Source organism: Saccostrea cucullata, unplaced genomic scaffold, assembly GCF_032062105.1.
Source record: "Saccostrea cucullata isolate Sc308-1 unplaced genomic scaffold, CSIRO_AGI_Scuc_v1 ctg4, whole genome shotgun sequence".
In the NCBI taxonomy this organism is placed as follows: Eukaryota; Metazoa; Mollusca; class Bivalvia; order Ostreida; family Ostreidae; genus Saccostrea; species Saccostrea cuccullata.
Window position 1 is genome coordinate 365,099 of NW_026920828.1, and position 25,848 is coordinate 390,946.

Sequence of the window (25,848 nt, forward strand, 5' to 3'; positions counted from 1 at the left end):
AGAACTCTTTTTTGAAAAAAATATACGTCATTCCCGGTATATTTGAAAAGCAATTAAGTTAAATTCATCTTATGAGACAAATTAAACTACATCATAGTGCGATCTGCATGTTTCGATTTTTTTTTTCAAAACAATTTATGTAAGAGATAACGCATATTTTTCTGTCATAAAATTAAAATTTACAATAATTCTTCGAAATGTTTCTGACATTGAGCATAATTTTGAAGGGATTTTATTAACTTTTTTTTTGTCCGAGACAGCGATGTTCCATATTAGGAATTTTTCGCGTACACTGTAAGGAAGATAACTCGTCTTTGTTCGAGCATCCTTCAAGACCGAACCTCTGACCCCCTCGTCCAAGAAATAGAATCGTCCATTCCGGAAGCCATCCGAAACGATCATCGCGAACGGGGAAAGTGGATGCTCAGAGAACTGAGAAGGTAAACAGACGGTGTGTGTTAATCTGGTTTGTTTTCTGTCTTTATCTACTGATTGCAACAGCTCGCACTGTTAATCAGGTGTTGATTGCAATTAACTTTTCATGCTTTAGGTGTAGTCCCGACGTGTAAAACTTTCTGCGGCAGAAGAGAGGATTAGTCAGTTAGTGGCGAGATGTCCTACACCACTAGAACGACCCGAACTGTTCGCACGTTCTACTCTGATGGGCGTGGCCCGCCCAAGGTAGAGACCAAGACCTACACCTACGGGGATGACAGTGGCGGATCATCGATTAACGGAGGTGTGAATTTCGGGGGCGGGGGTGGACGTTTTCAGATTCGCTTTGGTGGACCTAGGGAAGACGGGGGTGACCAGCCGAGCTATAGTGTCCCAGCGTTCTCTCAGAGGCCCCAGGTGGTTGGGAGACCCACGAGGAAAGAGAAGAAAGACCCATTTTCTGGAGTCATTAACCAAAGTTATGATTCAATCAAAAAGAAATGTCTGGAAGAGGGTTGTTTGTTTGAGGATCCAGAATTTGAGGCAGAAGATTCATCCATCTTTTTCAGCAGGGCACCCCCTCGTCCATTCGAATGGAAAAGACCCCATGTAAGTTTACTCCATTGGATTTTATAACTTACTTTTCAGTAGCTGTCAGTTTCTTAATTATAAATTATATCTTATTTATGCACCTGTATTTGTAGATGCAATTATAATTAACAAAAAAAGAATATAATATAAATATGCATTCTAATCTGACCCTATCCCCAGATATTTAAATCACTGAACAATCCCTTATCTGTCTTAAAAATTTGAAAAGGATAAACTTTAATGTTAATCCACCTACTCCACCCCACCCTTATGATGCCTTGTCACATTGTAAAAGTTATGTGTATCAAATGTAAACACAACTGAAGATTTCTTTCCTATTCTGTTAATCAGCCATAAACAGGAAAGACAGGCAATTCTTGTCCTAACAGTTGGTATGCCATTACACTTGTAAACAATTGTCAATACACAATCCACAGGGCTTAGATCTGCATAATTATTCTACAGCTCTAGACATTGACACTTTATAATGGAGTACAATGTAAGACACACATTATCGTCATTTCCCCCACTTATAATGCTGTTTGGATTGAAAACATCTGTCAAAGACAATACACTACTGTGAAGAGAGGATGGTTTCAGAATAGTTACAAAACTTTCTATGAAACACTCCAGTATGATGAGGTAATTCACATATACAGTCGTGTACATAGGGAGGATGAAAATTGAAATGAGTCAAGAACTTAAGTATCAGGTGGCATAATGTTTTTAAAAAATATTAACAAAAGCAAAGGCAAGGTGCTTTAAAACTTCAAGTGGGGCTTTTACCTGAATGACATTCCAGGTAGATTTTTTAAACTACCTTGGTCTTTCGAAGTTAGCAAATTCAGTGAAATTGCATAATGAACACTGATATCCAAGCCATGTATTATTTTTTACACAATGAGGAGAAAAATGAAACATCAAAATTTGTAAATAAGTAAAGATAAAAATCCTTGATACTTGTTGATAATCAGAGAAAATAAATCAGGCCTTGTATGATTCAATTAAAATCGTAACATTGTGCCTGGGGCTTTGTGTAAGAAATAAAAAAGCTGTCTGTTTACTGTCAGATAAGCCAGGAACGGAATGTGATTGAAAGACTTCATAAAAACTCCTGATACAATCATGATGCATGTGTAGAGAATGGGGAGAGATTGTCTTAATAGTTAAGTGCTTCAATGGGCACATGTTTTATTATTACAGTAGATACAAGTGATGAATTTGTAATGATCATATTTCCTGACTGATCAAACAAACTTATTTTTGTCAAAAACATTGATGATATCAATCTTAGATGAGAGTTTGGTCATCCATGTAGAAGAAAAACAAATTCCTCTGTGCACTTTTCGTGTCAGCTGAAATTTAACCATATCCCTATTCATTACAGCAGATAGGACTTTTAATATAGTGTACATGAACCTGTAGGCCTTTTAATCAAGGCTCAACATTCTTTGAGATTTAATTTAGCTCAACACATTCTTATACTAGGTAAAGTCAGTACTGTCTAACAATGAATAATATTTTCCCAAAGACTTTACAGACTAGAAAAAGTTTCTTATATAATAAACCTGAAACTTACGGTGAATCTAGTAATTCCTCCTCATTCACAAAAAGCCCAGTATGTCCGGGTAGATTGGGTATATGCCGTGTTTACCTTGTCTATTTGCTTAATCGAGTCATTGATAGGCATGATAACATTCCAAAAACCAAGATAAATATTTCATAACCATCGACATTCTGTTAACAAGCTTCAACCTGCCTACCAAAATATTAATGAACTTTAAAAGAGAACTTTGCGAGAGTCAACCACAGTGGACATTAATAAGAGAGGTGTGGTTTGTGTGTTACCGTAGGGTGATTGGAGACTTACAGAATGTCCGAGTACTATAGTTACTCTAGCAGTACATATGCATGTCACCGTGCAATCGGGGGTAGGCACTCACGACGGGAGGAAAAAGACCTGATTTCAGGCATCAGAAAACAGCATTACGACGAGGTGAAGGAACAGTGCTTAGCTGACGAGGTTTTATTTGAGGACCCCGAATTTCCCGCCGAGGATAGCTCTATTTTCTTTAGTCAGGCTCCTCCAAGGGAATTTGAATGGAAGAGACCTCATGTGAGTTAAAGTACAATGTAGGATTATACATGCACAATTATGACAAAAACATTCTGTGTGTGCAACCATTGGGTAAGCTCAGTAGGTAGAAACCCTTTGTAAGCTGGGGAACATATGACTGTCAGCTCTTACACAAGATTTCATGCTTAAATTACCCTCCGGAATCCATATTGTGGATTCTATTTTTGTGTATCATATTTTAAGAGAAGCCTCAGATAAAGACATTAGATTTAGTTTTTGGCAAATCACTGATGGTGCCAATGTTCCATGGCCTGTTGACAGTAGGTGGGGTGGGGGAGTGGAGGGCTCACATTTAATGCAGTAATTCTGTCACTGGTGTCTAATTAACTGAATGCTGAGTGGACAGTAGTCCAGTATAAATCAATATTTACCAGGTCTGTGTTGTTTACATTTCACATATGTCGGCAAATACAGTGGCATCAAAGCAGCAATAAACTTTGATCACCTTGCATGATGCATTCCGCCACAAGACCTTGCTGTGTATTGAAGTTTTTTGCCACACTGCCTTCCTACACATTGTAGTTTTTTATTTCTATTTGTTGGCAGCTATGACCTGTTATACTTGGCTCACTGATTGATTTGTTAATGGTTAAAATAATAAGATTCAATGCCTCTGCTCTATTTATATCATTGGGCTTTATATATAATCATTCCATCTGTGGAATTAAATTCTACTTCTGGTCAAATCAGCGTCAGTAATTAGTAGAAGTCATAAGAGAAAGTAAAAGCAAGTTCATCAGGCCCCAGACATCAGCTGATAGAAGGTTGGTATGACTGAGAGAGGTTCCAGTAAACCCCTGCTGATGTGTAGAAAAGGATATCTGCCAACAGACTACACATTTATCTGTTTTTTATTTACCTTGAAGATATTATCTGTACAGCCTATAATGCATACACAGTGCAAATGTTCCAGGATCCCTATTATCATCAAACAATGTCGATTCTCTTGATGTGTAATTGTTCTTTGAGGTGGTTGTGAACCCCCACCCCCCTCTTTCTGGTGACACTGGTAAAGACTTCTACTCAGGGTCCTTTGATGGGAGGGGTTGACACCCTAACATTCTTTTGATATCATTGCAGTTATTGTTTTATTTGCATTGCCGATCAGAAGTTTGAATGTATAAATTATTTATATTGTCTTGAAGATTTCAATCAGTCTTAATAAGTAATTTTTTGTTTTTTGTCGTATTATAATTTTCATGAGAATTATAGAATGCTCTAACATTCTATAGGATTTTATCCTTGCACATATCTCTTTGCAGTTTGTTCTTAACCAAGGTCATCATACACTCATGACCAAATTATGTATAAATCAGGACTTTGATAATATCTGTAATAATAATGATAAAAAATGCTGGCATTATAAGCCCTCTACAGCACCTGGGAAATGGCATCTCTTGTGTTACAAGGAAATTTTTACTTTGATTTTAAGATAGAAAGTTTCAATATAAATAACACATTTAATGTAGAATATTTGCTTTGAAGAAGGATAAATAATGCATTCCTCTTTAGCCTTTTTATCTTTTTTAAAGTGCTTTACAACAGTTTACCTACACTATACATATAAAATGTAGGATGATTTCCCACAGAGAAACTTCACTAAGTAATTCAACATTCAACCTGAGAATTTATTATTAAGGTAAAATTAAAGATAAATACAAAAGTTCCTTGCAGGCTTCACTGCACAAGAATTATTTAGAAGTACGGATTTAAAACTTGCTGACAGAACAAAATGAATTGATGTCTTATTAAAATCTGACGGATGTTTAGTATGGAAATCTGCCTTCTCTTTTATGAACCTAATCACACCATTTAAACAAAATTTTGATATTTGCCAACATTTTTTAACTTGTTACACAGTGCATGTTTTAAGAATGCGATCGTTTCTGTGTAAACAGTAAGTTTTATGTTTCTGCTTGCTTCATGCTTTTCTCTCTGCAAGAAATTTCAGTTGCAAGGATTTGCTGAATTCTTTGGGGGAGTGATAGGATGGAAACATTCCTGTATTAACTCCAGGGAGGAGAAATGTTTGGCTGTCAGTGAGTGAGCAGCTGTGAGCAGGTCTTAATTACCTCAGAGATCAGAAGTCAAAACACACTACAAACATACTGTAGACAGATCAGTTCAAAAACACAAACTAACACTCTGCCCTTTTATGAGATAAGTTTGATCTAGACTTGTGTATGTTTTTATGGTCTGTGTTAAACTTTATGCAAAGTCTGACCAAAAGAATACAAATGTGTCAGATATAATGTATCAGCTAGTTTATAAATCAGTTTAGATAGATAGTCATTAAGAAAAAGAGAAGAGGGTACATGTATTTTTCAAGATTTCTGATGATTTCTATTCTAGTTCTTGGCTTTTTTGCACATCCTCAAAGTGCTGAATGAACATTTTTTCAGCTTCCTCGATTGTTTGATTTATATAATAAAAACACAATAGACTAGCTCTTCCCCCCTGTGACATACCCGCCTACACAGAAACCCTTTTAAAAGTTATTATGCTTAACATTTTTGCAATTTTATAGACAATATGAACTTTAAGGTAGCAGTGATTTGCTAATGCCTCAAACACCATTCTCTGATATCTTGCACAAACAGTGCAGTTTACAATTTATTCTTATTTTTTGTCAAAGGGGTGGTGGGGAGTGGGTAGGTCAGTCTCACTTTACACAATAATACCTTAGTATAACTGTATTAGCTAGGGTGCAGTATAGAGAGGGTCCTTAAAATGAGATTGTTAAGAATGTTAAAGAAATCAAATGTAAATGTGTTTTGTGTTTTTTACAGGAGATTTGTGACAACCCAGTCTTTATTTCGGACGGAGCCAGTCGATTTGATGTTCAGCAGGGAGAGCTAGGTATAACATGTTTATAAGCAATTCATTATCACTTAGCTGTAGAGCTGTAGCTCTCTGCTTGAGAAAATTCGGACAAATAAAGAAGAGAGCAGCTGAGCTACAGGTCCATGCATTGTATTATTCGATTTACACCACCATACAATACCTGAAGTGAGCAACAAAAAATTGAAGGTTTTTAAAATGCATGGATCTGTAGCTCTCTGCTTTATTTGTCTGAATTTTCTGAAGCAGAGATCCACAGTTCTGTTGCCGCACTGTCACCATACATACTGCAGGGATAGGGAAAACTTCAAAATGTCTTTAAGATTGTATCTATGATGCATGGGCTTTTGCTCTTTTACCAGTACGTTTAAAGTTAAACATTCTGACAAACTTGACCTCAGTACAGATGAGGGTAAGGGAGTAACACTGTTATGACTTTGCCCCCATGAAAATATTTATAAGTAGGAATTTTACATGACAGTAATGTCTGATGTCTGGAAGAAACAAATTTATCTGTCTATTGTGGCTTACTCATACAGCTGTATGATGCTGAAGACTGCACTGTTATACTGAAAGATGTGTTCATGTGTGTGTCAGGGTGAAATGTTACTTTAACTGTACCAAATAAACCCTCCTACATATTTTTATCCCTTCCTTAATCAGCTGTAGAAGTGTGTGTGTGATGAGTGATTTCCTCACTGGTGTCACTGTTTATTCATACTTCTAGTATAAGGTTTACATTGTCACATCCAAGTAACTAAAAATACATTGTGTATACTGTATACAGGGTGTTATATTTTCTCTCCTGTTATTTTTCACACTTTTGCACATGTCAAAAATTTTGCCATGCTTAAAATTTGCCCATCAAAGTATTTGTTTAAAAAATTGTACCGTATTCTTTGAATTCGCCCCGTTTTAAATTCGCCCAAACAAGGATATGACGAAAGGGACGAAAATAAAACAGGTGAAATTTTCCCTGTATACAGTAGTAAGATTGTATAGACTAATGATTTTTTTGTCAGTCTATTAGTTTGGCTGTCCATAGCTATAACCTTGTACTACATTTTTGAAGTGTATGAATTATTTAGTAATTGTGTCAATGTGTGTGTCTAATTGCCGGTCAAAATGTTAAAAGCCAAAGAAAAAAAAAACTGCAAATCAAAGAACTTGTTACCTCCGTTACTATTTTACATCTACTTAAAATTTCAGTCTCTAATGTTTCTTTACAGGTGACTGCTGGCTATTGGCTGCCGTGGCCTCTCTGACTGTGAACCAGCGTCTCTTTGCTAAGGTGGTTCCGCCGGATCAGACATTCCAGGATGGGTACTGCGGAATGTTCCGCTTCCACTTCTGGAGACAGGGAGAGTGGGTGGAGGTGGTCGTGGATGACCGACTGCCAACTTACTATGGGCAGTTGACCTTCATGCACTCTTTGGACAAGAATGAATTCTGGAGTGCACTGCTAGAGAAAGCTTATGCCAAGTACGTCAGACATTTTATGGCTTTATGAGTACCACCTTTATGAAATGTCTCAGGAAATTTTGATTAAGGAAACATATTCCACTACACATAGAAAATTCACTGAGCATGAACAGTTTTTTTGCATATCTTTGAAATAATTTTTTTTTTAAGTTGATTTGCTTAAATTAAGAATCTATTATCATTATAAAAATAAAGTATGTACATTTGCTTCACTCATCAGGGTATCTCTACTCTCTACACTGTGCGAGAAATATTTGATCTTGTTCTTTGTCGAACACCTTTTATTTATTTTTTTTTTACATCTAGAGAAATGGCAGGTAGATTTAGAGTTGTACTGTATGTTGTAGGTTGGAGGTAGATTTAGAGCTGTACTGTATTTTGTAGGTTGGAGGGCTCCTATGAATCCCTGAGATTTAGAGTTGTACTGTATATTGTAGGTTGGAGGTAGATTTAGAGTTGTACTGTATTTTGTAGGTTGGAGGTAGATTTAGAGTTGTACTGTATTTTGTAGGTTGGAGGTAGATTTAGAGTTGTACTGTATTTTGTAGGTTGGAGGTAGATTTTGAGTTGTACTGTATTTTGTAGGTTGGAGGTAGATTTAGAGTTGTACTGTATTTCTAGGTTGGAGGTCTCCTATGAATCCCTGAGATTTAGAGTTGTACTGTATGTTGTAGGTTGGAGGTAGATTTAGAGTTGTACTGTATTTTGTAGGTTGGAGGTAGATTTAGAGTTGTACTGTATTTCTAGGTTGGAGGTAGATTTAGAGTTGTACTGTATTTTGTAGGTTGGAGGTAGATTTAGAGCTGTACTGTATTTTGTAGGTTGGAGGTAGATTTAGAGTTGTACTGTATTTCTAGGTTGGAGGTAGATTTAGAGTTGTACTGTATTTTGTAGGTTGGAGGTAGATTTAGAGTTGTACTGTATTTTGTAAGTTGGAGGTAGATTTAGAGTTGTACTGTATTTTGTAGTTTGGAGGGCTCCTATGAATCCCTGAGATTTAGAGCTGTACTGTATTTTGTAGGTTGGAGGGCTCCTATGAATCCCTGAAATTTAGAGTTGTACTGTATTTTGTAGGTTGGAGGGTTCCTATGAATCCCTGAGATTTAGAGCTGTACTGTATTTTCTAGGTTGGAGGACTCCTATGAATCCCTGAGATTTAGAGCTGTACTGTATTTTCTAGGTTGGAGGTAGATTTAGAGTTGTACTGTATTTTGTAGGTTGGAGGGCTCCTATGAATCCCTGAAGGGAGGCAGCACCTGTGAGGCAATGGTGGACTTTACTGGTGGTGTCTCAGAATTCTTCGATCTCCGTAAAGCTCCTCCCAACATGTTCAGCATCATGTTAAAGGCCAGCCAACGGGGCTCTCTGATGGGCTGCTCTATTGACGTAAGAAAAACATAAAAAGGGGTCAAGTTTTATAGATATAACACGAAATATTTATTTGGAAACTTTGAATTGCATTCAGTAAATGGATACATACCAGCCCTGTGCTTGACAGAATCAACATTGTTAACTAGTAGGTTTCAGTGAATATCATCATTTGATAAATGCCTATAATGCTTGGTAAAACATGATTTTTCTGTTACAGGCTGATCCCAATCAGTTAGAAGCTCACCTGGCCAATGGACTCGTTATGGGTCATGCCTACAGTATAACATCTGTCCTACTGGTAAACACAAACCTTAAATTCACACATCTATTACTTTAGTGAGCTTGTTGGGTCCTGTAAATGTAAAATTTAAATACTTATTAATCATATTTCACACTGTTTGATGTAGAATTCTGGATTTGTTTTTGTTATTATAGATACTGAAAAACTTTTGGTCTGTAAGTGTTCTTTTAGTTGTTCACCACATTTGACTTTTAGATGGATATAGAGACCCCCAGCATGTCTGGTAAGATCCCCATGGTCAGAATCCGGAATCCCTGGGGTAATGAGGCAGAGTGGAAAGGCAGATGGAGTGATCAGTAAGTAAAAAGCAGAGGGACGGGTACTGATTTCTGATGTGTCACACATTCTGTTCTTATGTGTACAACCAAAAAAAATTACAAAACAACAGCATACCTACAAAATATAAAGAAATTGAAGGAAATTATGACGGTTAAACTCCTTTACACAGAAAGATGATTGATTTTCTCTTTACCTGCCTGAGTGTATAGTGAGTTCTAGGGAGGATCTTTCTGTTTGTCAGGTCTCGGGAGTGGTCATTAATTCCGGATTCACAGAAGGCAGAAATGGGTCTGACTTTTGACGATGACGGAGAGTTCTGGATGTCTTTCGATGACTTCTCTAAGAATTTTGAGAAGTTGGAGATCTGTAACCTTGGTCCAGACTCACTGGAGGAGGATGAATTGGACGGGAAGAAACGCTGGGAGGGGCACACAGAAAATGGGGAGTGGATTCCGAGAGTAAACGCAGGTGGATGTAGAAATTATCTAGGTAAGTCAAGATCAGGAGACAAGTTTTTACCAGTCAAATTCAAGTTACTAGTGTGCAATCTTTGTTATGTAGATGTTTAGTATCATATTGAAAAATGGCTGTAGAAAAGAAATATTTTTGTGCATTAGTGTGTTGAAAGCTTCCTCTTGAATTTGTTTGATTTTTAACTAAGGGGGATAATCAGTTATACAGAAGGAAGCAAGCAATTTAAGCAACAGGAAACTCAATAAAGGCCTGCTTGTAGATTAAAAGACTAAGAGCAACTTTTTTTCACTCGAAAGGTTATTGATGAAAAGATGGTATGTAACCTCCTTAAGGAAGGTCTTAATGGCAAGTCAGAAGTTTCCTGTTAAAAGCACATTATTTTTCTGTTGTAAGGAAGACTAGATAACATAAGTATACACTGAAATCTTATCTATACATACCACCCCATGTACTTCCTTTGAGCCCCAGAAGCTCATGAGAGATTTTCTGATCAAACTTTGTGCGGCATGTGTACAAGTATGGTTGTAAATTATAATGTACATGTGTTTGTATTTATTTGTATTCAATGACCAATATATGAACACAAGAGCTGCAGATCCAGGTAAACAGACTTCAGTGAGGACCGAGGGTCATTTTTTATACAGTGCAGAATCAAAATTCTTGAAATCATACGCCATAGGGTTTGTACTATACATGTACCCAATAGGAGTGAAAAGATTTACATTAAAATGTATGTTGAATTCTACAAGACTGAAACTCTTTAAAAGAAGAAATGAGTTAGTTTGATTTTAAAATATGCTCTGGAACATGATTCCAGTTTATGTTGAAGCCCCCCCCCCCTCCCCTCCTTCTTCAGATTCAAACTTAAACAAGTAGGAATGAGATAAATTTTCTAAAGAATGTCAGTGGATGTATGCAATAATAAAGGTTGACTAACTATAGAAGCTTTGTGTTCATATCAGAACAGAGTACAGTGAATCATAGGTGAGCAGAGTGGCCAAGGCCTCTATGTATTTCTTGCATGTCTCTAATTAGGAAACCTTAATAATGAAATATACCATCATTAAAATACTGGATATTATTTGAATCATATTGCGTTTTACTTTATTTGAACTATTCATTTTGTACAGATACTTTCTGGACCAATCCCCAGTATCGTGTGACCTTGACCGACCCTGATGATGATGATGACGATGACCTTTGCACTATGCTGGTGGGTGTCCTTCAGAAGGATAGGAGAAAAAAGCGAAAAGAAGGACTGGATATGTTAACCATAGGATATGTCATTTATAAGGTATGATTATAGGATATATCCATTGACATACTTTAGAAAATATGTTTGCATAACTGATGGAACAGCCATTGTTCAAGAAATCTATGCAGTTGGCTTGCTTAGTGTCATTTTTGGCCTGATTAACTGCATTAGTATTCATAAGAAATAAAGGAAATAATATTCAGTTAATGTAAATATAAGGTATTGACAAAAGAATATGTCATTTATAAAGTAGTGACAATAGGATATATCCTTTATAAAGTACCTGGTATTGTCCTAAGGATATGTCATTTATAAAGTATGTCCTTTGTAAGGTATGGACCATAGGATATTTAAGGATTAAGGTACTGACCATATGATACATGTTTGTAATTTCTAAGGTATCAACCATATAGGATATGGGTTTAATGCACTTGTCATAAGATGTGTAATTTATAAAGTACACATTCAGAATGAGTCTATTGGGGAATAATTTGTGTCAAATGGAAACAGTGTAAACAGTGGAATGATTATTTCTTTGAAGTTACGATAAATCATCAGTGTGTAGATTGGGAAATTACTATGACATATTTTAATTTACCTCTGTTACAGATATGGCAGTAACTAAATGCTGATCATAAGATATACATGTTACATATTTCAGGAAGTTTGCAGTATGCAGTCAATGGGGAGACAACCCGCCAAGATTTCCTCCACTTTATCTTTGATACAGATTCATGAGCATGTTTGAATTATTTTGTAGTTGGACGATGAAAATCATGGCCCTCTTGATCTTAAATTCTTCAAATATCATGCCTCTTGTGCTAAATCTCCATCCTTTATAAATCTACGAGAAATTTGTGGACGACACAAGATGTCCCCAGGGACATACGTTATTATACCCTCCACTTTTGAACCTCACCACAAAGGAGAGTACTTACTGAGGATCTTCACAGAGAAAGCTAATCAGACAGCGTGAGCATCTACTTCTGTTAGCTGTAGTCCTAGCTTTGTGTGACTACTGTTAGCTGTAGTCCTAGCTTTATCTGTCTAGTGTTAGCTGTAGTCTTAGCTTTTGTGTGACTGTTGTTAGCTGTAGTCCTAGCTTTATCTGTCTAGTGTTAGCTGTAGTCCTAACTTTGTCTGTCTAGTGTTAGCTATTACAGTAGTCTTAGTTTTGTCTGTTTAGTGTTACTTTTAGCATCTGGCTTTGTCTGCCTGACTAGTGTTAGTTTTGCGCATCTGGCTTTAGCCTTTCCAGTGTTTGTTTTAGCATTTGGCTTTTGCCTGTCTAGTGTTAGCTGTAGTCCTAGCTTTGCCTGTCAAGTTTTAGCATCTGGCTTTTGCCTGACTAGTGTTTATCTTAGCGTTGGACTTCTGTCTGTCTTCCTAGATTATTTTTAGCTCCTCTGTCCAGTGTTAAACTTGGTATCTAGCTTCTTTCTATTTCATTCTATTGAAATGTTGTCCCGATTCATGTATGTATTACTGAGAAGTTTCGCTTATGCTGTGGTGGATTGATGTTAAGAACACAATCTTCAGTTTCTTTACAGCAAAGCACATCTGGAAAGTAAAAAATAAAGTTTTAAAAAAAAATAAAAAGTGCAGAATTTATCTGTTTGAAGTATTGAAATAGTGTTAGTACATTAATGTTTGTTGATTGTGTTCTTATCATCAATTCACTGACAGGTAAATTTAGTTTGTTGTTTGACATCTTTATAATACAGGTGCTGGCAGAACTAATGTTCTCAGTAATACTCCAAGTACTGAGATAATCATATACAGGTATAAATAGCCTAGAAATAATATAAATATTTTGACATCAATTAAACATCAGCCAAAACTCCCTGTAGATACCAGAAGGAACGGGGGAGGGGCCACTACCTCTGGATTTTTTTAAGTACAATGCCTCGTGTGCCAAGTCTAATAACTTTATCAACATGCGAGAGGTTTGTACGCGACACAAGCTCTCCCCGGGGCAGTACTGTATAATACCCTCAACATTCGAGCCTCATCATGCTGGGAATTACCTTCTGAGACTTTACACAGAGAGAAAGTCTCATACTCAGTGAGATTATAGCATGAACACAACATATCCCAGCAGTCCATTCTCTGACTGAATGAGGCCTTCACAGCATGCTTTCTGTAATCAAATTTACCTACACTACCTATAGATCTTCAAATTATTAAATAATATCAATGGGTTTTCCGTTATACCTGTACACACTTGCAAGGAAAATTTTATAAATAAAGGGAAGTAACTACAGCAATACTTAATTTTCCATTCTGATTGTATGAATACCTGTATAATACACCCCATCATCCCTTGCTATTTAATGAGGGCAACTTTCACTCAGAGGTTACCTTTCTTTTTAAAATGGATATTACTGAAGTTATATTTTGCTCTATTCAATACACAGGCATGATCTGTAGCCCTTAGTTTCTGTTTTTGCATTCATAGCAAGTCTTGTTTGTAGCATCTTTAATATATTTTTGTAAAGTGTGTGATTAATAAAATAGAAATGAGATCTGAACAGAAAATTTTAAAGCATATTTATTGTTTCCTGAAATTCAATGTTTTCTTTTTAAAAAAAATAAAAGAAAAATACATGTATTTTTTTTAAAAAATCTTACTTATAATTATTCATTTTGAAAATTAAAAACATAATTTGTTATTGTTTTATGTTTGAAATTTCAGAGAAATGGATGAAGAGACAGGAATAATTGAAGATCAGGTAAAATTTAATTATTTATATACGACATGTACTTCTCATTCAGTCTTACAATAAATGCTGTTAGATTTGTCCATGGCTAATTAAGATTTGTTGTATGTAGGCTCCATCCCCATTAAGTGACTGTATACTGTATATACATGTGTCTTGTACATATTGTATTTCTGTTTTGTTGTTGAATATCAAATGTTTGTGATGATAAATCAGCGTACTTTTACAAGGACAAAGTGCTGAGACTTCTATTTTCACATGCCAGAACAAACCTGAATTCTGTTGAGTAATGATTTTAATAGCTACCCACGTTATTCTGTATGACCAGGGTTAAGACAGTTTACACATTCAAAACTAAAAGCGATTTATTAAAATAAAAAACGTAGTCTTTACCAAACCAGGATATTCAAGAACATGTATAAGTTAAGTATTTTATAATTTAATTGTCTAGCATGTATTGTATAAAAGCTATTTCCCGTCAAAAAGGACATCTTATTTTTGAAATGCAATATAAATTGGATTAATACTTTTTGAAATGAAAACCATCCTTTTTATAATGTGACATTGGCAACACAGGTTAAACAAAAGGATTTTTTTTCAGCTTATCAAATAACACGTTACAACTAGATTTAAAAGTTATTATACCCCCCGCAAACGAAGTTTAGGGGGGGTATATTGGAATCACCATGTCCGTCTGTCCGTCTGTCCGTCTGTCTGTCTGTCTGTCTGTCTGTCTGTAGACGAGATTTTGTCCGGATCATTACTCAGAAACTATTGGAAGGATTTGTCTGAAAATTTGTACACATATTATTCACCATATGAAGTTGTGCACCTGATATTTTCATCTTGATTCGATTATTATTTTGAATTTTACAGGTGTTTTTTCATTTTTATTTTGTGGTTTTGTCCGGACCGTTTCTCAGAAACTATTGCAAGGATTAATCTGAAAATTTGTACACTTATTATTCACCATATGAAGGTGTGCACATGGAATTTTCAACTCTTTTTGTTAATTTTTTTGCATTTTACAGGTTTTATTTTTTATTTTAATTGACTAGTTCATTTTGGGCTCATGTATAAGGTTTGAGATATAGAATCTAGAATATCTGTTCAAAAATGCTACAGCTTAAAACTACTCATAAAAACTTAAAAAAAAGAAACATCATCAAGTGTTAAAAACAGTTTTTACATTGCACAGAAGATAATGTAATTTCATTTGTCTCTTGGGAATAATGACTGGACATGCATCCAGTTAAAGATAAATTAATGAGTTTGGTGTTGGAAGTTGTTAAGGCATATCTCTTATCAAGCGTGTGTGTGTTATCTAATCTCCAGGGAATAAGGCACAAGAATTAAAGATCTCTCTTCTCTTATTCTCTTAATTGTAATTTATTGTCTGTCAAAGCACTTCATTACTGGATGACCAGCTCTTTATTTTCAAAATGCATTTCAAATTGATATATCAAGATTAATTTGATTTTGTATAATGTTTTTTTTTTTAACAATCAGTTTGCAGAGTGACATAACACATAATTGCAATTTATTTTTTTAATGCAGAAATAAAAAAAAATAAAATGAAAAAATAAAAAAAATTGTTACAATGGAATTACAATGTATTAGTATTGATGTTTCATTTGGTTGCACCTTTGTTTCATTCATTAAGAAACATGATGAGCAATTATATTTCACTGCAAATTTTTGTAAGTAAATTGTGAACACCTCTAGATCCATAAAGTATTTTTGAATTGGCACCTTCTCTGAAAAACCCAGCGGGGGGTATTTGTCCCTATTGGACAGTTCTAGTTTTATTTATCATTGCACTGTTTTAAAAAGAAGCATTTTCAGATGATGCCTTAAAAAGTTATCCATCAAATTTCAAGTTAGAAATATTAAGATTTTTAGGATATTAAATTATTTTAACAGGAAAATTTCTGTAATTGTGTACATTTTTTTTTTCAAAAAGGTTTGTACATAAACCAACGCTCATATATGTATTTAAGAAACTAACTTATTCAACAACACACAAAACTCCACCTTTTCATTGGACCATTTTTGTAAAAAAAAAAAATCTTCTGCAAACTGACATTATATGTTTCTACTTTTATGTGATGTGTAATAGGGACCACATCCAAGCTTGAGGGTTATAGGCGTATACAATGTTGTAAATCGTCGAGTTTACAATGCTCGTGTAAGTTACACCATCTGAGTTCTCTCGGCGCGTGAATCGTGATCAGCTGTTGATCTCTGTGCAATCCGTGGATTGTATTGATGCTTTAGAGGGATATACAGAAATATCCCCAATGGTTTTACCAGCAAGAGTTTTTGGTACATTGATTTTAAAGAGATCAGTGCAGTGTGATGTTCTCTTTATGTTTACATGTAATATGTTATTGTTTGTGTGTCTGTATGTATCCTACAGCATTAATTCAAATTTCTTGCTAAGTTATGGAGGTTGAGTTACAGATTCTGCCAGCATGAGAAAATTTTCCAAGACCTCTGTTGAAGTGAACAAGGTTGATGTGGGAGTTGTAATTTCTATCATTGGCTGCCAAAAATGAAGGACTTTGCCTATGAAATAAGTTATGAGTTTTTGTGGCTGTTTGCCGGAAAAAGTACAAAACAAGCTTGTTTGGAAAATTGCTATGCTTGTTAGTTCCTATTTTTGTTTTATTTACTAATCCATGTAGTATGTAATTGGAGTACTTATAGGCAAGAAAGAAAAAAAAGCACCTAGTTTACACAATTTTCTTAGATAGAATGATACTCTACACTTATATTTAACCTGTTTAAAATAATATACTAGTTCGGTTGAATTACTATTTTTATTTGAGTTTTGGGTTGAATTTGAATGTTGATTTAAATAAAAATATGTTTCAAAGTAAGTATAAGTTGTATATTGCTTTTCATTTTGATTTCATTTGATAAAGGACATGGATTTACAATAAACATAAAGCTAATACTTTTCACTTGACCTCATCAGATTCAGTTGTAACATTTCCTGATGCTTTCTATTTACCAGCAAAGTGGGGATTATATGCAACCTGTACTAGTCCCCGCAGTAGCTAGTGCCCCACCCTCTTTGGGGAGGCAGGTAGTAATGCATGCTCAAGTGTGACTTCAGTCCTACCCATTTTCATTGAAACCAAGTTTTGAAGTTTACATTGTAGGAAAATAGAATTTCTTTTCTTCGTATTGATTGTTTTTCCATAGGACTGAAAATTTTAAGTACTATATAGGGAATAGAATTTGCAGGTGTTTGTCTGCATCTCTGTAGCTCACTGAAAAAATACATTGACAGGCAGGACTGAAGAGCTGCAGATCTGCAGCTAGCAGACTCACACCTTAAGTACCTTAATTATTTCTGATATACAGGGAAACTTGTCTAAACTGGATATTGGATTATACAGAATCCTTTATACAGTGTAAACTTAAAGTCCTTGCAGTAAATCAATTTGTATAAAGTGTTTGATCCAGAATACATTTATTGCCTTATTTGGACTATTGCCATATTTGGACCATTGCCTTATTTGGACTATTGCCTTATTTGGACTATTTCTTTGGAACAGTGGTGTCTGGATTAAACAAATCCAAAAAAAAAAAAAAAAGATCCAGTAATGTGGAATATAATGATTTACATTCATGATATCTCAAATGGCTGCTCTACATGTATCGTATCTGAAAATTGTAACATCACATTAAATAAGATTGATATTCTGAATATTATCCAGCCTCCCACTACACAGTATAACTGTTTCTCTGCCATGTGTTACTAGATCAGAATAAATGTCTGTCTTGAAAGCATGTTTTCAAAGATAAATTTAAAGTAGACATTTTTAAGCATGCCTGAAGATAATCTACCAGGTGTGGAAATTCTTTCTCCCCCTCCCCCTTCCTCAGTGAAATATATTTGATTCTGTACCCAATAAAGAAAGTTTCTTTGCCTTCAGTGTTTGAAGATGAATGTCAAGTTTGAAGACATTTGACATATGTTAGATTAAGTTTATCACAGTGTGAGAGTATCATTGTGACAAATTCTTCAAATTAAGGATGGACTGCATTGAATTGTATCTATTTCATTGTAAACTTTATAGTAAATTACATGTGATTCTTGTTATAGTTGTATGTTTAAAACTGATGGATAATGATGTAATCTTAAATTTTTAAAAGTCTTATTGCTTGTTGCTTTACAAAAGGCTATTTACTATTAATGATTGTTTTCAACAGTGTAAATATTGATTATATTTGATTTCTTTGGTTATTGAAGCAAGCTGTGTGTTATGTATGTGTCTTTCAATGTTTATGTTTTGTCTTTCAAACTGCCAGGAGATCCGTAAAATCCCAGCCGCTAGAGTAAGTCACTCCCTCAGAGTGCTCCATACCAAGTTTGGTGTTGATCTGTCACATAATTTTATCTTCACTTTGTAACACTATATTTTGTCAAAATTTTAAATAGTTTCCCCTTTACATGTTTCTTAATCTCTTTCTTGTTGATTTTAATTTTTGAGTTCATTGTTAACAACACTGTGAATAAAAGAGAGAATTGTGTGACAGTGTGATGAGATGACAAGAATTTTATGAACATGAGATGTTTTTGAATTTGTTCATGTTGTCCTGTATATTATATTGATGATATATTCAGTGTATATATGTACCTTGGGTGCAGAGGGTGTATTTCCGCATGTTTGTGTAGAATTCTGAATGAGCGTTACCCCTGATACAGTAACAAGTAGATGAATGACCAATTCCAGGTTATTTTCCCCAGTAGCATGAATATTAAAATTACTGATGAAAACATGCCTTTAAGGCAACTCTGTGCATTTATTAGAGTATAGAAATGACCATTTATTAGAATATAGACAGCAAAGTAACAAAGTAGATATGAGCTTTAACATACAATTTTCTTTGATCAGTATAGATAAGATTTGATTCCTTTTTACAGTCAATGAAAGTGATCCCTACAAAATCTGCGGTCAGTTGACATTATCCTGAGACACTGGCTGACATAAAAACATGAATGCTTGTAATAATGCTTACCTTTACTTCATTTGTTTTGTTTTTGGTAAAAGGGGACAAAACCTAAACCCAAGCCTTCCAGTAGAACACAGCAAGTGTTGGGGGAAAAAATCAGTCCACCACCAGATATTAACTTCACTCGCCCAGAAGCACTTGAATTCCTAACTAAAGCACTGAGAGTAAACTCATTTAATGGCTAGAAAAATCTTATATCTGCCTCAAACTTCACTTGAATTCCTAGCTAAAGCACTGAAAGTAAACTCATTTGATGGCTAGAAAAATCTTATATCTACCTCAAACTTCACCTGTCTTTCAGCGCTTGAATTCCTAACTAAACCTTGGAGATTTAACTCATTTAAACTCAAACTTCACTTGTCCTAAAGTGCTTGATTTCTACAAAACTCTGACTTTATTTTTTACTAGTCAATCTTTCATATTCAGCCAGATTTGATAAAGCATGCCATTTTGAACTTATTATAAGTAGTGAATTTCATCTGAAACTACAAAATAGATGTATGTGGAGTAAACTCTCCAATTTTTTTTATTCCTTCTTAGTTCCTATAGCCATAAGGTATTGGAAGGTTGGAATTTTTTTTTAAACTTGTGAAAACTGTATTTATACTTTCTCCAGTTTCAATTACTTTATTTGGGTAGTTATAATTACTGGTCAGAACAGATAACAACCAGACAGAAAAAAACTGACTTGAATGATAAATCTGATACGATTTGTCATGATGCTAGCTACTTAAGGATTGGGCATATTATTTTCTAGCATTAATGCTAGCAATTGTTCTAACCCTCTGCTAGCTATAGTTAAGAAATTTTGTCTGTCAGAATGATATAATATATAAAAATTATATAATGTATTGAAGGCAGCACATTTATGCCAATCAAAAATTGTAATTTCCGAGATAGTTTATTTGACTTGAAATAAATACATCTGTACTAATTTTACTGAGGCATGGTTGACATAGTCTTGTTTTATACATGTATGATTTACATGTATTTTTATATGTTATATGTTAGTATCTGGACAATTCTTTTGTCTTCTTTGTCATGTGATGTTATGTAAGATATATGTCTTATTCTGAATGCAGTTTTCTATTGTTCATGTCTTGGTTGAGAATGCATGTTTGAGTAACAAAAATTTGCAAATACATTTCTTTTTATAATTTTATTTGTTAACATTTTAAGTTCAAAATTTATTTTTATCTGTTTAGCTTTATTTTTAAAAGTAAACCAGTTAAATTTAGATCTAACAGTAGAATTTTATTTTTCAACTTATTTTTGTTCAAACTTTCTCAGCTCAATGTATTTAAGGTAATAGCATTATAAAGCAGTGTTAAGTTGACCTCATCATTTTAACAATTTCGTCAATAATTATGATGCAACAGTATTGTTTGTTTCACCACTGAATATAACAGGAAAAATTGTGAGAATTATTTATTGCACAGATATGTTCTGCAACTTTTTCTGTCACATACCTTTTGAACCTTTGCCTTTTTGGTTGAATTTTACATACAAAGTGGCCCCATCACAAGTATTTCTGTTATTGTTAAACAAGCAAGGTCATTCTGCACTGCCTTAAAGTAGTAGAAAGTATTAACCTTTTATGTTAGCTTTTACTGTACAATGGCTTTGAATAACCGAGAATGAAATATCCCATTTCTATTTTTATCCAGGAAATCCCTCCCCCCACGGAGGAGGAACAGGAGCAGGAACAGGCTCTGAAGAGCAGCTTCCGCCGCGTCGCAGGCGACGACCTGGAAATCGACGCCTACGAACTCAAGGACATCCTAAACGCCGTGTTTACCAGAGGTAATTATACAGTCCACATTCCTAAGAGAATTCATTAAAAATCTATTCTATTTAAATAATTTGTATCCAAACTTGAAAGGTTGTTATTTTTATACTGAATGAAATTTTATTTATTTTACGTTTCAAGATTCGAAGCATTTAATTTGTCTCCTCAAAATATTGATTACAATGAGATATTTGATATTATTATAAATAAATGGACATACTGAATTAACAATAATTGAATTCCTTCAAAGAGGGAAATGTTGGTAAGACTCTGCACTGTATAAGGCCACATGTATTCTGCATATTACTGTAAATGGTACACTACAACACTGATATAAGTGTTAACATGCAGTAAAATATAAGAAAACATTATTTACATGTACTTGTCTAACTTATAAATGCATGAGATTATTTTTGCATGGTCTGTTATTGCACAAAGTATTGAAGGAATGGAGAAATAAAATGTTATGTAGGACTCTGTGTTAACTTTTATAAAATTACAGAAAGCAAACATGAGCCCCATCCCCCAAAAATCTATTCTCTGGGTCAGATCAATGTCTTAAGAAATAAGGAAAACCAAAATTTTGCTAACTTATGAAATAATGATAGCAGCCAATATGGACAACATAATTTAGTAAAGGCCATATATCTTTATGATGCCTCAAGGTGAAGCAAAATCCACAAATTTAGCATCGGCAAACCTGAACTGCAAGACCAATCCTTGAGTACCATTGTGGTCATTCAGTCAATTTTAATTCAATTTATTGAAAATCTATTCTATTTGAATAATTTATATCCATACTTAAAATGTTGTTATTTTTATACTAATGAAATTTCATTTGTTTTACGTTTAAGATGCTAAGCATTTATGGAACTGTAACTTTTGCATGTTGTAGAGCAGAAAAATTTGATAAGTACAATACAACCATGTAATCCATAACTGTTGTATATATATATATTGAAAGTAAATGTATGTAATAAGGTTCAGATTTAAAACTTAATCATGATACTCTCGTCTTTTTGATCGTTCACCTCATATGTTAACTGTTGGTTTAATTATTAACTAGAATATTAATAATCCATCATTCTGTTTACTAGCATGCTGAATAAAATCTGCCAACAGGCATACTTGTAGATAATATTTGTAGATGTCTGCAAATGTTGCTAGACTGTGAGAGCATGTATATATAATTGTGTTGAATACTTTACTGATTTAGAGTAAGATTGCATATTGACACCATCTTGTTCATTGTAGAGTTTTCCTTTGATGGCTTCTCCTTAGAAACATGCAGAAGTATGGTGGCCATGCACGATGTATCCTTTCCAACTTAACATATTTTATTATATATTTAAAACATAGGAAATCATAAAAAAAATAAATCTTGATGCTTGTATGGCAAACAATGAATTACTTGGCAATAAGAATGAATTTGTTCATAAAGTAACAAACAAATAATTATCAACTTTAACTGATCTAAGGGAGATCTCTCAGGAAAGTTGGGATTTGATGAATTCAAAGTTCTCTGGGCCGACTTAAGAAGATGGAAGGTAGGACTTCAAATCTGGATCAGAATTAAAGAATCTCACATTCAGTAGGTAGTAACCTGTATAGAAATGTTTTAATTTGTTGTATGTATTTAATTTGTAGGGGGTATTTAAGGAGTATGACAGAGACAAGAGTGGAAAACTTAGTTCCTACGAGCTGAGATCTGCTTTACATGCCAGTGGTACGTATCGTACATAACTAAGTTCTTACAAGCTGTTATCCATCATAACTAAGTTCTTACAAGCTGTTATCCATCATAACTAAGTTCTTACAAGCTGTTATCCATCATAACTAAGTTCCTATAAACTGTTATCAAATATAACTAAGTTCCTAAAAGTTGTTATCCTACATAACTAAGTTGCTACGAGCTGAAATCGGCCTTAAATGCCAGTGGTAAATCTCCAACATAACTAAGTTCTTACAAGCTGTTATCAGATATAACTAACAAGCTGTTATCCAACATTACTAAGTGCTTACAAGCTGGTATCCAACATAACTAAGTTTTTACAAGCTGGTATTCAACATAATTGAGTTATAAAAAGCTGGTATCCAACATAACTAAGTTCTTACAAGCTGGTATCCATCATAACTAAGTTCTTACAAGTTGTTATTCAACATAACTAAGTTCTTACAAGTTGTTTTCCACCATAACTAAGGTCTTACAAGCTGTTATCCAACATAACTAAGTTCTTACAAGATGGTATCCAACATAACTAAGTTCTTACAAGATGGTATCCAACATAACTAAGTTCTTACAAGATGGTATCCAACATAACTAAGTTCTTACAAGCTGGTATCCAACATAACTAAGTTCTTACAAGTTGTTTTCCAACATAACTAAGGTCTTACAAGCTGGTATCCATCATAACTAAGGTCTTACAAGATGGTACTCTACATAACTAAGTTCCTATGAGCTGAGATAGGCTCTACATGCTAGTGCTAGGTTAATTTTTTTTAAAATTAAATAGAGCATTTTACTGAGTGTTCATCTGTTATAAAGAGAATTCTCCTCTTAAGCTACATTCCTTGTCAGAGATTATTTTGCCTGGTCACAGATTGGTTTCCTTTGTTTTACCTTGATTTACCTCTATTTTACCTTGTTTTATCTGTGTTACCTGTCTTGTTAACCAGGTGTATATTTACCTGTGTTTTAATTAGGTTTCCGCCTGAGTAACAGGACATTCAGTGCTCTGGTAATGAGGTACAGCAGCAAGGATGGCCAGATTGAGTTTGGAGACTTCATTCTCTGTGCCATTAGAATGAAGACCATGCTTGGTAAGGATATTAATTATTTACCCAACTGTATTTCACTCAACATGCCCCACCATGAACATAGCCAGGGGCATACAGTGTTTGTCCTGTCCTTCTTCTGTCCTTCCATCTTTCTTTGCATTTAGCTCAGTTCAAAGCTCAGTTTCAAAGAAACTATTCAAGATATTTTTAAGAAAGTTCATATGCTGATAGATATTGATGAGAGCTGTGCAACTGAATCAGCATTTTTGACTGTGACCTTTCATTTGACCTTTACCTCACTTTTCTTTAATTAGTTTTTAGCTCGGTTTTAAAGATACCATTCAAGATGGTGTAATCAAACTTTATATTTTCATACATAATGATGTAAGCTTTTCATCTGCATCAACATTTAATGACCTTGACTTTTCTTTTGACCTTGACCTCATCTTTCTTAAATGAGTGTTTAGCTCATTTAAAAAAAAACATTTAAGATAGTGTAATTAAAATTCATGTGTTGATACTGATTTAGTTTTATTTTTTATTGATAGGAAAACTTCATGAAGTTTAAATATTTTTCTTTCTTTTTCTGTTGCATTAACATATCTATGTGTGTATATTTATAGCCTCTTTCAAGAACATTGATGTGGAAAATTCTGGACATGCAGCCTTTGATCTGGATGGAGTAAGTAAACCTGGAAGTCATTCCAAAAATAACTGCTCATTTACAGTTTTAATTTTATCAATGGACCAAAAAATATCTCTATTGGAAAATATAAACTATTTCTAATAATAATAAAAACAAATAAATACTGATGCATCAGAACGATGATTTCAGTTTAATTTACATTTTTAATACAAAAGATATTTGTAAACAAGTCCTTGTATTTTTTTTTCAGTTTATCCAGACTGTGATGTATTCATAAGCCTTCTGGGTACTACTGCTGTTGACTGGGAAAACTTCCAGATTCTTGACTGTTGAAGAGATTTCTTCATAGGAACAAACATTAATATTTAGGAATATATCTACAATTGTAGATCAGTTTATTATGATATTAAATTGTTTTACTTGTTCACCTAGTAAACTGTATAAACTTTATAGCTATGCATGGCTCCTTGTTTTTGTTAGTCCTGCATTACGTTATGGTTGGATACTTTTGTAGAAGTTTACACATTAGCAGCTGAGCAGTGCAATAACTGTTAATACCTCTCATGTTTTGTTAGTGTGGGGAATCTCTTCTGTATGTACAGTTATCAGATAGTAATATATACAAATCTGACATATCTTCCTTCCTTCAATGTTTTAATACAAAATTAATATATGCTCACTAGTTGGTTTTGTGGAGGGTTTTTTCCTTAATATTTACACCAGTGTACATTTTTTCCTATTTTCAATGCTTTTGTAAATATATTTACTTTTTATTAAAAAAAACAAACAAACAGCATATATAATATTTTTATTACAATATCTTTTTATTGCTAAACAATATTTGTGCATCACTGCTTCTTGTTTTCTGATCATTAATTAACAAGAAACTACTTTGCTATTATGTGTCAAGTTCTTTGTTATTTAGGGATTGGAGACTTGTAACATGTATAGCAGTTAAACAAATCTATGGCATTAAATTTTCATGGTGCTCATTACCAGATTTGCCTTCTTGAATATTTAATCATTATGATCTGAAAGTGACAGGAATGTTGTTTTATTATCAATTGTTTAATGATAAAGCCCAGTTCAATTTTTTTTACTCTTATATGCTTCACCAATTGACTTTTTTTACACCCACAATTTGATTATTATATCTTTTGATCCTACTTTGTAGATCTAGGTGTTGTAATAAGTACTTGTTTTATTATATACATACAATGTTGTCTTTCTATTGAGGACATTTGGTTTTTTTGCAAGTTGGCTTGAGTCCATGTTTGATGAGCAACAACTGTTCTAATGTACCTTGGTATATATTACTGGATATAGAATAAAACCATCTGTCTAAAGTACAAGTCTTTTGTGTGCACTATTTTATGATTTCAATTTCCACCTGCAAGTCCAGGGGTGGTCAGTAGCACTAAATCTGTAACAGGAAGGGAGAAAATGTATGGCTGGACTGGGAATCAAACCCAGGACCCCTGCATCTCCAGTCAGGTGCTCTACCAACTGAGCTATCCAGGCCGATATCCATGGCCCAAACCATTACAAAACAAATTGTTAAAAAATTCAGATCTATAGAAAGTCGACCCCCTTTAAAAAGTTTTATCCTTGTCAAATCAGGGTAAATAAAAGTCAAATGTCGCATCTGATATATGACATTTATCTTATGTTCCATTTTGCATCCATGTTGAGGCAGGGCTTAGTAACTGGAATTTGATTCA

The 25,848-nt window shown here is 34.1% G+C and overlaps 1 protein-coding gene across 11 annotated transcripts; it reads left to right on the forward strand.

Moving 5' to 3' along the window:
• The first annotated feature begins 430 nt into the window (after nt 1–430).
• Nucleotides 431–25,479, forward strand: LOC134258410 (calpain-B-like). 11 transcript variants are annotated; one of them, XM_062740947.1, is made up of 20 exons: nt 431–1,044; nt 5,953–6,022; nt 7,234–7,486; nt 8,704–8,872; nt 9,075–9,155; nt 9,354–9,454; nt 9,679–9,926; nt 11,042–11,205; nt 13,017–13,231; nt 13,862–13,898; nt 16,006–16,074; nt 16,906–16,977; nt 18,210–18,236; nt 20,582–20,717; nt 21,958–22,016; nt 22,182–22,250; nt 22,351–22,429; nt 23,407–23,523; nt 24,105–24,163; nt 24,378–25,479. In XM_062740947.1, exons 1-20 carry the CDS (start codon nt 613–615, stop codon nt 24,402–24,404), a joined length of 2,484 nt encoding a protein of 827 aa, XP_062596931.1. In that variant the 5' UTR covers nt 431–612; the 3' UTR covers nt 24,405–25,479. The 11 variants fall into 11 exon arrangements, with proteins under 11 accessions (XP_062596931.1, XP_062596935.1, XP_062596937.1 ...); XM_062740948.1 differs by lacking the exon at nt 13,017–13,231 and adding an exon at nt 11,927–12,138 and having other exon boundaries at nt 433–1,044; XM_062740951.1 differs by lacking the exon at nt 16,006–16,074.
• Nucleotides 25,480–25,848: the final 369 nt, after the last annotated feature.

Bases quoted from the DNA above. Each gene is read 5' to 3' on its own strand.
- LOC134258410 (XM_062740947.1), top strand. From the start codon at position 613: ATGTCCTACACCACTAGAACGACCCGAACTGTTCGCACGTTCTACTCT. The intron at 1,045-5,952 runs GTAAGTTTACTC...TGTTTTTTACAG, and splicing joins TCGAATGGAAAAGACCCCAT to GAGATTTGTGACAACCCAGT. The intron at 22,251-22,350 runs GTAGGACTTCAA...TTTAATTTGTAG, and splicing joins CCGACTTAAGAAGATGGAAG to GGGGTATTTAAGGAGTATGA.